The sequence below is a fragment of the Stomoxys calcitrans genome, chromosome 1 (assembly GCF_963082655.1).
Source record: "Stomoxys calcitrans chromosome 1, idStoCalc2.1, whole genome shotgun sequence".
Taxonomy (NCBI): Eukaryota; Metazoa; Arthropoda; class Insecta; order Diptera; family Muscidae; genus Stomoxys; species Stomoxys calcitrans.
The window spans coordinates 185258634-185274374 of record NC_081552.1 but is presented as its reverse complement, the minus strand read 5'-3'; the positions used below and the strand labels follow the sequence as shown (position 1 = coordinate 185274374).

The following is a 15741-nucleotide window of genomic DNA, read 5'->3' as shown; positions in this document are numbered from 1 at the left end:
AGATCGGGTTATATTTAGGTGTAGTAGCCACATAGACCGATCTGCCGGTATAGGATTTTAAGGCTATAACAGGCGCATTTGACACCGGATTTCATTGAAATTTGAAGAAGTAAGTTGTAATAAGCCTCTCAAAATCCTTACCGGATATGGTTCAAATCGGACTTTATTTGAATAAAGTTAGGATGTAGACCGACCTGTCGATTTAGGGTTTTCAGAAAGTTGGAACAGCGAGTTCTATGACATCCGTGCCGAATATGATGTAGATCAGACCATATTTAGACGTAGTTGCAGTATCGACCGATATCCAGATATTGGGTCACCCGATATCCAAACCGAATACTGTCTAGGTGGGGATTTAGGGTCTTAAGCCCACAAAAGACGTATTTGTTATCTGATTTCATTGAAATTTGCAACAGTGAGTTTCACTAGGCTATCCGATTTCCAAACCGAATATGGTTCAGTTCGGACTATATTTGGATATAGCTTCCATATAGACCGATCTACAAATTTAGGGTCTTAAGCCTATAAAAGATCCTATTTAAGGTTTCTGGACAGTGGATAGCTATCTACAAGATGATAATTTTAAAGGTCTCTGCGATTTTTGGTGCATATGTAGAGGTTAAACAGTGCCGGAGATACCACCCCGCCTTGAGTAACTCCCTGTCTCACTCTACGGTGTTTCGACTCCTTATCCCTAAATTCCACAGATGACTGGGGACAGTTTGCGGGCCAGCGTTTCAGGCCCGGCTGGAGGGACCTGTTGGCCATGTCCTCAAATAGTTTGGCATGGCTGACTGTGTCGAATACTTTCCATAAGTACTATGCCACAAACACGGTCCTATCACATGGCCTGGGCTGATTGAAGCCACGGCAAATGTGTGCAGTCTTCCAAATCAAGCGATAAAAGAGAGAACCTCTAGGACAAACGGCATATCAAGTGGGTCTAGTCAACATTGATCGAGATACGGTAGCAGATGCGGTCAATATCTACCGGGTGAATGTAGTCCTTGGAGAACGATCGCTTCCAGTTGCACCTGAAGAAATTGATGATGCTCTGGAACCTCATAAATCATTTATATCTAGGTCTAGCAATGTCCGACCGTCCATATGTCGAAATCACGAAAGCGTTTGATCGCGTAAAACTAGGTACTTGAAATTTTGCACAGATACTTCTTATTGATGTAGGTCGTCGTCGTCGTCGTTGTAGCAGTGTATTGTACACCGAGGCGGCAGCCCTTGCCGATGAAGGATTACATCGGGTCAATCCGGTACGTACAACCGGCTGCCATGGAATTGATTGATGTACGTCGTTGGGGACTGCATATGGACTATATCGGTTCAGGTTTTGATATAGCTCCCATATAATCCGATCTCCCAATTTCACATCATGAGTCCCTGGCAGCCGTAAGTTTTGCCTGATTTGGCTAGCATACGAAGTGTTCTGTTAAGACTTCTAAAAACTGTGCCAAGTAAGGTTCAAATCGGTTTATAACCTGATATAGCTCCCATGTATACCGATCTTCCGATTTGACATCTTGATTCCCTGGAAGCCGCAATTTTTGTCCGACTTGGTTTAAACTTTGCGCGTAGTGTTCTGTTACTACTTCCAACAGCTGTAGCGAGTAGGGTCCAAAAAGGTCTATAACCTGATATAGCTCCTATGTAAACGCATCTTCCGATTTGACATCTTGAGTCCCTGGAAGCAGCAATTTTTGTCTGATTTGGTTAAAATTTTGCACGTGTTGTTCTGTTACGACTTCCAACAATTGTGCCAAGCAAGGTCAAATCGGTCTATAACCTGACATAGCTTCCATATAAACCGAACTCCCGATTTGACATCTTGTGCCCTTGAAAGCCGCAAGCTTGGTCCGATTTGGCTGAAATTTTGTACGTGGTGTTTTGTTACGACTTCCAACAACTGTACCGTGTACGGTCCAAATCGGTCTATAACCTGATATATCTCCCATATAAACCGAACTCCCGATTTGACATCTTTAACCCTTGGAAGCCGCAAGTTTGGTTCGATTTGGCTGAAATTTTGCACGTGGTGTTCTGTTGCGACTTCCAACAACTGCACCGAATCGGTATCGCCCTTTAACGTGATATAAATGATTCAATTTTTACCTGTTATGGCTGTTTTGGCCATATAAACCAATCTCTCGATTATCCTTGTTCTGTCACATTTAAAGTGTCCACTTTTGGTGGGGATTTTAAGGTTTGTTTATTTGGGTTACGCCTTTTTGGAAGATTAGTGGTTTCTGCATCATCAGAGTCTTTGAAATGTAGTAAATATGGCATAAAGATAAACACTGGTGTGGTTTTGGCTTAAGTAAATTTTATCTTTAAATCACTCAATCGTCTCTCTTTCTCACTCTCGTTTTCTGACTGTCTACAACTTTCATGACAGCTTATACGCTTCACTGATATTAATTTGTATTAACTTATTATTTTTTTTTTGTTTGTATGTATATGTGTTCTGAGTAAATATTTATTTAAAGTTAATATCTGGTATACTAAATGATTGATTGTTATTATTTTTTCTTCTTTCTTAGGAAATCGCCATCAGTTACACCTGCGGTTTCATCTACACCTGCTTACTCAAATACAACGAATACTTCTTCTCCTGCTACAGTCACCACACCAATCCGGAGGTACTGTATTTATTGCAAATATTTCATAACAATATCCTATCATCATATTGAAACAGTTGATCGGTACCAGTTACATTCAGAGTTTTTCATTTTTCTGCACTGTTTATCTTTTTATTTGATTTCATTTCATTTTTTCCAAGTTTTCTGTTGTGATTTCACTCAGCACCAGTGTTACAATTTTTGTTTTATTTTAGTACACAAACCCAACCACAACAAGTGGCACAAAATTCCCCTCAAACTAAGGATAATAATAAAGCTACTGCAAACAACAACAACAATAATAATAACAATACTAGCAATGGTTCAACTGCTGATCCAGTTAAAGCCAAACAATCGACTGGAAATATGATAAAAAATTTCTTCAAGTAATTCTTTCGGCACTTCCACTCGATGTTGTTTGTTTTATTTGTTGTTTGTTGCCACAAACGAAAAAAGCGTTTGTGGTTATCATTTTTAATGTTTGGCTCTACCTAATGCGTATTTAATGCTGAAGCCTTAATATAGTTCTGACCTGGCTAATACACTATACAGTATACCTGGCTATTGTTTCCTCAGCCCTCCCCGAGATAATTAATTAAAGCTTTTAAAGCGTGTTATTAACCCCCTGCCTTTGTTAAAAATATATAAAGTATGCCTTACTAGTAAGCATAACTTGATTGCAACAATTAATTTTCGTATGATATTTAAACTAACATTTCGAAATTGAAAATGGGTATAGGGATAACTTTGGTAAGATTGAACGTTCTAACAGAAAATGTTAGTAGTTAAAGTTGGATTAAAGTTTCCGTATAGGCAAAACTTATTCAAGACTGAATTTAAGCTTTCCTATGAACAAACCCTTATTCAGCCAGGTTGAATTAAACTTATTCAGGAAAGCTGAATTAATTTTTCCTGAATTAAAGTTTTCCTTAAGAAAAACTTATTCAGCCAGGCTGAATTTAGGTTTTCCTATCGGAAACCTTATGTAGCCAGGCTAAATTTAGGTTTTCCTCGGTTCAATTCAGATTTACATATTGAAAACCTTATTCAGCAAGGATGAATTTAGGTTTTCCCATTGGAAACCTTATTTAGCACGGCTGAATTTATATTTTCCTATTGAAAACCCAAGTCAGCCAGGCTGAATTTAGGTTTGTCTATCGAAAACCTTATTCAGCCAGGCTGAATTTGGATTTTCATATCACAAAACCTTATTCAGCCAGGATGAATTGAGGTTATCCTATCAGAAACCTTTTTCAGCAAGGCTGAATTTAAGTTCTCCTATCGGAAGCTTTATTCAGCCAAGTTGAATTTTGGTTTTTATATAGGAAACCTTATTCAGCCAGCTGAAATTAGGTTTTCCTATAGGAAACCTTATTCAACCAGGCTGAATTTAGGTTTCCCATAGGAAAACCTAATTTCAGTCAGGCTTAATTTAGGTTTTCCTATAGGAAACCTTATTCAGCCAGGCTGAATTTAGGTTTTCCTATAGGAAACCTCTTCAGTCATGCTGAATTTAGGTTTTCCTATAGGAAATTTGATATATCTCCAATAGCATAACAATTCTTATCCATTATTCTTTGTTTGCTTGACAAGAGATACCACGCAAAGAACTCGGCAAATGCGATCCATGGTGGAGAGTATATAAGATTCGGTCCGGCCGAACTTGGCATGCTCTTACCTGTTTCATATTTGTATACCCTACACCTTTCTTTCCTTTTCGTCATTTTGTTCGTCACACTCTTTGTTCAGAACTGATATATGTTCTTGATCTTCTTGACATTCTGAGTTGCTTAATCCAAGCACTCTAACTTTCGAAGGAATAAAGCTAGCCTCTTGAAATTTTGCACAATTAGTTTCTATTAGTGTAGGTAGGTAGGTTGGGATTGTAAATGGTCCATATTGGTCCATGTTTTGACATAACTGCCATATACATCGATCGAGTATCTTGACATCTTGAGTCTCTAGAAGTCACCATCCGATTTGTCTGAAATTTCACATGACATGGTTTGCTATGACTTCCAACAACTGTGCTTAGTATGGTCAAAATCGGTTCATAACCTGGTATAGTTGCCATTTAAAGCGATCTGGGATCTTGATTTCTTGAGCCTCTAGAGGGCGCAATTCTTATCCGATTTGGCTGAAATTTTGCATGGAGTGTTTTAATCTAACTTGTAACAACCGAAATCGGTCCTTAACCTCATATAGCTCCAATATAATCCGTTCTCGGATCTTGACTTCGTGAGCCTCTAGAGGGCGCAATTATTATCGGATTTGGCTGAAATTTTGCATGTTTGGTGTTTTAAATAGGTGCATATGGTCTAAATAGGTGCATAACCTGATATGCAAATTGCAAATTTTGCCCATGAACATTCCACTGAGGAACAGGGGCAAACTTCTCACATATCAATGAGTGCAGTCCGATTCAAGTTTAAGCTCAATGATACGGGGGCTTCCTTTTTATAGCCGAGTCCGAACGGCGTGGCGCTGTGCGACACCTCTTTTAGAGAGAAGTTTTACATAACCTGATATAGCTCCCATATAATCTGATATGGGATCTGGACTCTTGAGCCACTATTATCCGATTTGGCTGAAAATTTTCATGAAGTGTTTGTTCTAATTTCTAACAACTGCGCCAAGTATGATTCAAATCGGTTCACAACCTGATATAGCACCTTTATAAACCGATTTCTGATATTAACTTCTCGAGTCTCTAGTGTACACAATTTTTCCTGATTTGTTTGAAAATTTGCATGGAGTGTTTTGTATTGGCTTCCAACTACTATGCCAAGTACGGTCTAAATCGGTCCACAACCATATAAACCAGGGCTGCGGAGTCGATCGCAGTCGAGGTTTTGAGACCGGAGTAGGAGCACGCTTGCCACGACTCCGAACAGCTCTCCGACTCCGGCTTAATACACTGACTCCGACCCGGGGTCGGAGTCGAGGGTCAGACTCCGCAGCCCTGATATAAACCAATCTTCCGATATTATTTCTGAAGCCCCTAAAGAGCTCATTTCTTATCCAATGTGACAGAAATTTTGTAAAAAGACTTATCCTAAGACCTTCAATATATGCGCAAATATGATTTGAATTGGTCGATAACCTGCTGTAGATTCCATATACGCCAATCATCCGACTTATTTCTTGAGCCTCCAGAGGGCACAATTCTTATCCGGTTAGGCTGAAATTTTGCACAACGACTTCTACCATGGATCTCTAACATCCCAAAGAAATATGATGCGAATCTCTCCATAGCTTAATATAGCTCCAATAGCATAGCAATTCTTATCCATTATCCCTTGTTTGCCCATAAAGAGATATCAGGCAAAGAACTTGACAGATGCGATTCATGGTGAAGGGTGAGATTGGGTCCGGTCGAACTTGGCACGCTTTTACTAGTTTAGTTTCAATAATTCCTAATCCCTTTTGTTTTTGATATTTGTTAATTTCGTTTTTGGCATGCCTTTAATATTTTCTAAAGATATTAATAAAATTAATGATTTATGTCTCTTCCCAAATATTTTAGTTTCTTCTAAGTAAATAAATTTTTTTATGTTGTTTTGTTTTATTAGGTCATTTGTGCCACCGGTGCGTGACGAAGAAAGTGAAACTCAACGTAAGGCACATGCTAAGCGTGTACGTGAAACGAGACGTTCTACCCAAGGTGTTACCTTGGACGAGATCAAGAGTGCTGAAGAATTGGTGAAAAAGAAGAATTCCACCATGAATAATAACAACAACAATAACAACAGCAGCAACGTAAGTTTTTATGCTACAAAAAAAAAAAAAAAATAAAAAAAGCAAACATTCCATTTGAACACTAAATTTTGATAATTGGAACGAAATCATTCATTCATTCATCAAACAAACATTGTCCGTTATTTGTTGGTTTGCTCAATTGATCCTTGTCCTTCTTTGTCCGAGATTCCGTTATACATCATTTCATAACTTTTTCCCAAATTTATTACGTTATCATGGGAAATTTTCACCAAATTTTCTTTTTATTCATTTGAAAATTGAAAATACAACACTTTTATTGCCATTGTATAGCATTAAAAAAATAATAATTCAAAATCATTCTCATTACGCTTTTGGAAGCGGTTTTATATTTTGTTTTGTTATTGTTAAATTTTGTTATTGGGTTGTTTTTGTTAAAACAATGAGCTTATGGTTTAAGTTTTGTTTTCGTTTATGTTCTTTTCAAAAATAACACCCACTTTTTTTTAATATTGTTTTAGTTGAGTATAATAATCCGCCCCAATTCCCCACATCCATCCCACCATATATACAAAAGACATTTAGATTTGGTAGAATGAATGGATGGTTAAGGGGGTTTTAATGGGTTTCCAAATATCATCTGTATTTCCCATATCCTATACAGACATATCAACACGTGTAACAAACCACCAAAAAGACTCCACTTTCCATTACAAAAACTCCTCAGAATGGTTTTGGTCGTTACGTTATGGTTATCTATTTTAAAAATTTTGGTTTGCTGTGATGGTTTTTTTTTAATAAAAGAATATATTTAATAGTTAGACTACACCCTCCATCACCACCAACAAACACCCTTGACATTATCAGACAATTCAGTTCAGTTCCATTGTCCCTGTCTAGTTTTGTTCCTTTCTCTAAGAAAAAAATTTGGAACATATAATCGTTTGACCTTTTTTTCCCCACCACTACCACCGCCAACACCACATCATAAAGCCAAGCAAGAATGTGATGTAAAAAGAGTAAATTTTTCTTAAAATGTCATTGCTGCCTGTATTATAAGCGCAAACAATTGGCCTTACTATGCTCCTGCCACCAAAAACAAAAAAGTTATTTTTTTCAGTCTTTTTTTTTTCTGCTCCTTTATTCTGCTGTTTATAAAGCTCTATCTCTACCAGTGTTGATATTGTATCTTTTTAGTTAAAAGATTTGATAGCCATCTTTTCCACAAAGAGAACAAGTTTAAAAAATATTTTTAAAAATGAGTTTAGGATTTTTGTTTTCACTTTTTTTTAGATTTAAATTATTTTTTTATATGAGTCTTTATATTTTTTGTCAAAGTATCTTCTTGAGTATTGTAATATAAAGTATTAATAATTTTATATAAGATATTTGTAGATTTTATATACATAATGCATGATTATGTGACCCTAGGATTCACTATATAAATGTGTTTAGTCATGTTTTCTATTTTGCATGATTGCCTATGTTATAGTACTTTTCCCCCAATCTTAGAACTTCGGAACGAAAGATGCAATGTTTTGTTGACAATTAAAAAAAAAATAAAATCATTACAAAAAAGTAAAATTAAATAACAAAGTAAAAAGGCGTAAAGTTCGGCCGGGTCGAACTTTGGATACCTACCACCTCGGGTATATATGTAAACCACCTTTCGTCTTAAACCGTTGAAAACTGTCTAATTTATGCCCCCATAGCAGCTATATCGAAATATGGTCCAAATTGGGCCAAATTCCGAACGGAAATTGAGTGGTCTAGGAAACACAAGTCACTGTTCAATTTTGTAGAACAAAATATTGCTCTTTTTGGTAGCCATATACGACACGGATGTCGAAAAGCCTAACATAAGTCAATGTGTCAAATTTGAGCGAAATCGGAGAATAAATGCGTCTTTAATGGGTCCAAGTCCTTAAATCGAGAGATCGGTCTATATGGCAGCTATATTCAAATCTTGACCTATCGCGGCCAAACTGAAGAAAGATGTCGAAGGGCCTAACACAACTCACTGTCCCAAGATTCGGCGAAATCGGACAATAAATGCACCTTTTATGGGTCAAAAACCTTATATCGAGAGATTGGTCTATATGGCAGACATATCCAAATGTGGACCGATGTTAGTCAAATTGCAGAAAAATGGCGAGGGGCCTAACACAACTCACTGTCCCAAATTTCGGCGAAATCGGACAATAAATGCGCCTTTTATGAGCCCAAAACCTTAAATCGAGAGATCGGTCTATATGGCAGCTATATGCAAATCTAGACCAATCTGGGCCAATTTGGAGAAGGGCCTAACACGGCTCACTGTCCCAAATTTTGGTAAAATCGGACAATAAATGCGCCTTTTATGGGTCCAAAATCTTGAATCGAAAGATCCGTCTATATGGCAGCTATATCCAAATCTGGAACGACCTGGGCCAAATTGAAGAAGGATGTCGAAGGGCCTAACATAACTAAATGCGCCTTTTATGGGCCTAAAACCTTAAATCGAGAGATCGGTCTATATGGGAGCTATATCCAAATCTGGGCTGATTGGGGCCAAATTGAAGAATGATGTCGAAGGGCCTAACACAACTCACTGTCCGAAATTTTAGGAAAATCGAATAATTAATGCGATTTTTATGGGCCTAAAACCTTAAATCGAGCTATATCAAGATATAGTCCCATATATTGGCACAGTTGTTTGAAGTCACAACAGAACGCCACATGCAAAATTTTTGCCGAATCGGACAAACAATTCAGCTTGTAAGGGCTCAAGAAGTCAAATGGGGAGATCAGTTTATATGGGAGCTATTTCAGGTTATAGACCGATTTGGACCGTACTAGGCACAGTTGTTGGAAGTCATAACAGAACACTATATGCAAAATTTCACCGAAATCTGACAAAAATTTTTGCTTGTAAGGGCTCAAGAAGTCAAATCGAGAGATAGGTTTATATTGGAGTTATATTAGGCTATAGACTGATTCAGACCGTACTTGGCACAATTGTTGGAAGTCGTAACAGAACACCACATGCACAATTTCAGCCAAATCGGACTCAAGAATTCAAATCGGGAGATAGGTTTATATGGGAGCTATACCAGGTTCTTAACCCATATAGCCCATTTGCAATCCCCAACGAGTAACATCAATATTAGATATCTGAGCAAAATTTCAAGCGTTTAGCTCTACGCGTTCGACCGCTATCGTGATTTCGACAGACGGACGGACATGGCTAGATCGAGTCAGAACTTTGAGACGATCAAGAATATATGTACTCTTCGGGGTCTTTGACAAATATTTTGTAGTGATACAAACTGAATGACTAGATTAGTATACCTTCATGCTTTGGTGGTGGGTATAAAAATTGCAAATAATGACCGTGTTGGGGTGCCGTTGAAATCGTTTCATTTTGAGAAGTTGGTGTATGTAAAAAGATTTTATATAAATTAAACACGGGCGACTAGGATTTTTCTTAATTTCAGGGCAGCCGGTTGTACGTATCGGATTGATCCGATGTAGTTCTTAATCGGCAAAGGCAGCCGCCTCAGTATACAACACACTGCCACGAAAACAACAACAGAATTTGTATAACCTCCACCATAGAATGGTTGTATACTTATTTCGTCATTCCGTTTGTAACACCTCTTCATATTCGTGTAAGACCCCATAAAGTATAGAGTTTTCAGTCCATAATAGGAGCATTTTCTATCCGATTTCGAAGAAATATGTAAACAGTGAGTTTTGGTGGACCCCTACACATATTTTATCCATTACTCAAACATTAACAACAATCCACACACGCAAATATTTTATAAGCTCAAGAATTGCTATTGTAAAATCGACAGTGTAGTCCTGAATTAATTTTCATCAAAATCGCAAGAAAAGTGCTCCGTTTATTAGCTCAATACTCTATATCGGGAGATCGGTCTATATGGCAGCTATATCAAAATATGGTCCGGTCTGGACGGTGTTCAACAGAAAGGTTTGGAGGTTATCAAAACGCACTGTTTCAAATTTCATCAAAATCGGATGAAAAAAACTACTTTTATGGGCTCAATAACCTATATCTGGAGATCGGCCGATATGGCGACTATATCCAAATATCGTCCGATCTGGACGATATTAAACAAATAGGTGGAGGGGTCTTCCAGAACTCGCTGTCCCAAATTTTATCAAAATCGGATAAAAGGTGCTCCTCTTATAGGCTCACTACACTATATCAGGAAATCGGTCTATATGGCAGCTTTATCCAAATTTCGTCCGATTTAAACCGCATTTGACAGGCATGGGTAGGGGTCTACCAGAACTCACTGTGCCAAATTTCATCGAAATCGGGTAATACATGGATTTTTGATGGCCTTAAACCCTATATTGTGAGATCGGGCGGCCGGTCTATAGGGCAGCTATATCCAAATATAGTCCGATTTGGACCTTACTTCACAGAAATGGGTAGGGATCTACCAGAACTCACTGTGCCAAATTTAATCGAAATCGGATGAAAAATTACCAATGTATTGCGTCAAGGCTTTTAGTATGGAGATCGGTCTATAAAAAGGCTATATATAACTAAATTCCGATTTTATGAAATCAGAAGATCAGGTCTATATACAAAGAATATAAAATCATCCAAAAATTTTTGGAAAATGTATGTCAAGATATCTGCAAAACTATAAATACCCAGCTTTTGGATATAAATGGGTAAATACCTGGGTATTTACCCAATTTACCGGGTAAATACCTTTTGGTTATTTACCCATCGTCCATCTCTATGAATGCAGAGCGGTACCATGAGATGATATCCAATTTTTTTTTTGCCAAAATGCAAGAGCTTGACTTGCATGACATGTGGTTTCAACAAGACGGTGCCACATGTCACACAGCATGCGTAACAATGGTTGTGGGTTTAGCGCCTTTAGACTATTTTTTGTGGGGCGTTATTAAAGCTCATGTCTTTATAGACAAGCTCGCTTCAATTGACGCATTGGAATACAACATTGAAGCATTTCTTCGAGAGATACCGGCCGAAATGTTGGAAAGAGTTTGCCAAAATTGGTCTTAGCTGGTGAGTGGCTCAGTGTCCTAACCGCATGGGTTATGTGGGATCGCACATGTGTCCCTCGAAGTAACGAACCGCTTACTTCAAGATCAGACGATCGCCCCCCGGGGCTCTTAACTTGGAAACATGTGCTGATGTTAGGCATTGGCGCCAATCACTCGTCTTGTCATTTCGAGATTCCTCACTGAGACTCCGCTCCCAAAATCACTGATTGCCCGCCGCCGCATTTGCCGCTACTCGCATCAATACGAAATTTTTCATGGCACGGGATAACTGTGAACACCGCACTGGCTGGTACTCTGAGGTCTTATCTGTGTGGAGCTCATAGTTGTTACGAGGAGCTTAGCTGCGACCAACTGGGTGCGTCCATAGGTTGCGGATAGTGGAATGCTCCATACGGACTAGCTGCAACGGCAATCGTGGACAATCAGCGGTATCGTGTGTAGCCCATAGTTACCATGTGACGGCCGGGATGTTAAACAGATACAATGGCTATGATTTTATCTGCCAAGAAAGGATGTTCAAGCTGATAGTAAAACCAAAATCAAGAGAATCTTTCGTGCCAAATTTCATGAGGATCGGACAAATTAAATTACCACATTTTTTCAATATTAGTCCATATCGGATGATCAGATATATGACAGTTTTATTCAAACCTGAACCGATTTCTTTCTATTTCAATAGTTCCATTAATAAATGGGTGTCTTATGTGAGAGTCGCATACTACTTTATCAAGAAGCCTAAGAACTCTCAGAATTTTATGCACGATTTAGGGTCAGGTTGAATGGGTAGCCTATCATAAAGATGAGGGAGTTCCAGTGCGAGGCCAGTTTGCCTTTTGGTTATACCCCAGTAAAAAACGCTGCAGGTAAAAAGGAGAAAGGGGTGAGTCCCTAGATAAAAGCTAGACGCTACTTGTTGGAAGGAACTATCAAATAAAATTAAAACGATATTCACCGAAAACAAATCCATTTCGAGACAAACAACAAAGCATTGCATCAATCTGTATATTTCCAATATGAATTTTAGTATACTTGTGCTGCCTAGGATTCGTAAAATTATCGTAAAATTAGTCTCAAGTCAACAAAACACACTTAAGGACATTGTCCAACTTTTAGAACAAGAAATTATGGTTATCCGTTTCTTTGTTTTTTTTTTTTTGGACCCAACGATTAGGGTTTAAATTTTTTTTGTTTGTTTCAAAAAACTGGTTGCGTATCCACATCAATGTTTTTTTATCTTTATGTCACACAACATCAACAAACAACAACTTTATCAATTAACAGAACGAAACTCAAGCAAATGTTGTTGAGCCAAGCGAAGCAGCAACAGCAATATCAATTCCAACAGCAGCAACGGCAACGACGACAACAACGAACAATGAACAAAATTCCAAGGAGGCAGAAATTTCCACAGATCCCACCAAATCGGAGGAGGATACCAATACAAAGGCCAGTAATGATGGTGGTGGCGCCGATAATGATGATGACGATGACAATGTAACATCCTTCACAATTATAGCACCTTCAGCGGCCAATCGTTCTAGGCCCTCTTCCTTAATTGTCACAGCAAAAACCACCACAATTTCCTCAAAATCAGCGGCTATGGCTGCCGAAGAAGTGGAAGATGCCCAAGAGGAAGTAAGTGCCACATTTGTTATGCCTCCACGAAAAGATTCGCGTACCCCAACACCGACCTCAAAAACCGAAACGGCCACTGAAAATGTGGAAACAACCATAGTGATAACGTCTCCCAAAAGAACGGCAAACAAAGCCATCACAGATGATGAAAAGGATAGACAACGTGAGGAAAAAGTCAATCAAGAGACTGAAAAAGGGGAGCATAAGGAAGATGAACAAGAAGATGATGAAGAAGATGCCGGCATAAAGCCAGATAAAAAGACTGAGCCACCACCTTTGGAAGGAATGGTGGTAACAACTTCAGCGGCAGAGGCCCCACGCGTTCCCTCTCCCACAACACAGCGCGCTCATACTAACGAGCGGATGCGTGCTGCCTTCTTCAGCCCCTTGCCTCTGGCCGAGCCAATTGCTGCCAGCAATCAAAATAAACCCCCCTCTGCTACAACCACACCCACTCTGGAGAGCCCTGTACGCTTGCGGGACAAGCGTTCCCTATTCGATATGGACAATGCCAGTTCTCAGACTTTGGCTGATAAATTACGCCAAGAGACGCATCGTTATGGTTATGATGAGAAACGTGGAGGCATATTCGCTGGCGAATCTAGCATCTCAGCGGCAACGCTTAACCAACCCAGTCATGTGGCACACTCGGTGCACGAAAGCAGCACAGATCGGGATAGTAGCATGTCACCGTTGTTCTGTAATCTGGGACCCATTCCTGGCTTGGGCTTTGCCAGTCGTCGTAGTTTAGATTCCTCCTCAGCTTCGTTGCCCAATTCGCCTTTGCATACGCGGGATCGTGAGGCAGGCGGCAATGATCAGGCGGGCCATCATAACAACGGGGCAAATGCCAATGCGGCTGATCGTAGACCCTCGTGGCGTTTGAAATTCGATGCTGGTTCTAAGGTATGCACCCCCACCCCCACCCTCAACCAAACCAAAACCCTACCCTAAAACATATATATACACTGACACACACATACCACACAAACACACCTACTCACTTGAAAATACCCAGAGTCCCAGAAGTACTCGGTTTACAAAGAGAAAGTACTTAGTTTTTTCCTTTGTTGCGCCCTGCTGTCTAATTCAAAAACCACTCTCTTCTCTTGTGAGTTTGTGCGTATGCGTAAAAATGTTGTAATTTTTTCTTAAATGTTTAACCAAAAAACAAAACTAATTAAGCCTATGTAAAACTAATTTTTTTTTGAGAATAATTTGTGCTGCCCTTTATAGAGTTTTTAAGAGAATTTTTAGGTTTGCCAGCAATTTTGCTGAAACGCCTCTTTTGCCATCCACTTTTCTAAAGCCAGCTTTTATCATTATGCTGCCATAGCCATTCTACTTCACCTCTTAGCCTGCCTACACTACCAACAAGAGGGTCTTTTCATCTCAGTGTTTTCTTGTAACTTTTACTTTTGTTTTTTGTATATCCGTTTCCGTTCATTTCACTAATACTAACAAGAAATTTAAATTATTTTGAAATTTTATGTCAAGCACCTCTATGTCTGAATGTGTGTGTCTATTTATATATAAAAAAAAATATTTTCTATTTATTTATATATTTTTTATTATTTAAAGCCTTAGTTTTTCTTTATTGCTTCAAATTTGCTTTTTTTAAATTTGTAGAATGTATTTTTCTGCTCTTTTACAATCACACTTAGATGACTTTGTCATATAAATTCATAATTAGAATTTAGATGTTGTTTTTTCCTAGTTTTTAGTGATCAGCTAGATTTTTTTTTATTTATATTTGATTCAAGTTTTTAGTTATTTCAAGAAATGTAGATTTTTGTAATATAAGAAGTAAAAGTATTTGTAAACTTAGAAATTTGTTTACATCATTACAGAATTTCTTTTCACTCTTTTCATGCACATAGGGTCATAAGAAGGGTTTTAGAACTGATTTCTTAAAAATTTTGATTTTGTTTTTTAATTTATCAAAAAAAAAAAAAATATCCGAATTTTTTGTCGTTAGAAAAATTTTGATGAAATGTTGTCTTAGAAAACATTTTATGAAAATTCAGTCTGTAGGGAAAATTAAAAAAAAAAATAATTCATAACAATTTTGTCTTAAAACATTTTATGGAGTTTTGTTTTTTGAAATTTTGAGGAAATATTGTCTTTCTCTTTAGAAAAATATAAAACTTATGTCTTTGGACAATTAACATTATTTCGTTTAATGTAATTTAACGGTGTTTACCCAGTGGTTAGCCCATTTTTGGTATCTTCAGTCAAGACGTTTTCCATTTACATTTTACATACGTGGGTTGTTTTTTATATTTCAGGATTAGAGAACACAAAAACAAATATTAATCATTGAAAATCGGTTTATTGTTTTTCAAATTGAAGGTAGTTGAGGTATCTTTAAAACACGCATTCTGAACGCATCAACCGCTTCTTCAGGTGTCGAAAAACGTTGACGTCTTATTTTATTTTTTACGTATGGGAATAAAAAGAAGTCATTCGCCACCAAGTCAGGACGAACGGCGGATGCAGTTGCTTCGTGTTTTTGCAGAATTTCTTTGGACCAATTGACACGAGCCTTTTTTTGAGCGATTGACAAATTGTGTGGGATGCAACGCGAACAAATTTTTTGACGGTCAAATGTTCATGCAATATTGAATGTATGATGGTCCCACTATTGCCAAAGGTTGTCTCAATCTCACGATAGGTTACATGCCGATCTTGCAATATCAGTTGG

General features: G+C 38.1%; 1 protein-coding gene across 20 annotated transcripts in view; it reads left to right on the top strand.

The window, feature by feature from the left end:
• LOC106090695 (protein phosphatase 1 regulatory subunit 12B) overlaps positions 1-15741 on the top strand; it is a 225032-nt gene that overhangs the window by 93787 nt on the left and 115504 nt on the right. For 14 of the 20 annotated variants that reach the window (XM_059363315.1, XM_059363278.1, XM_059362874.1 and 11 more), the window contains 4 exons: positions 2553-2651; positions 2846-3016; positions 6203-6389; positions 12684-13943. In XM_059363315.1, the coding sequence (XP_059219298.1) occupies positions 2553-2651; positions 2846-3016; positions 6203-6389; positions 12684-13943 (1717 nt within the window). The remainder of the gene's footprint in view (positions 1-2552; positions 2652-2845; positions 3017-6202; positions 6390-12683; positions 13944-15741) is intronic. The other 6 variants (XM_059363347.1, XM_059363036.1, XM_059362932.1 and 3 more) reach the window with 3 other exon arrangements.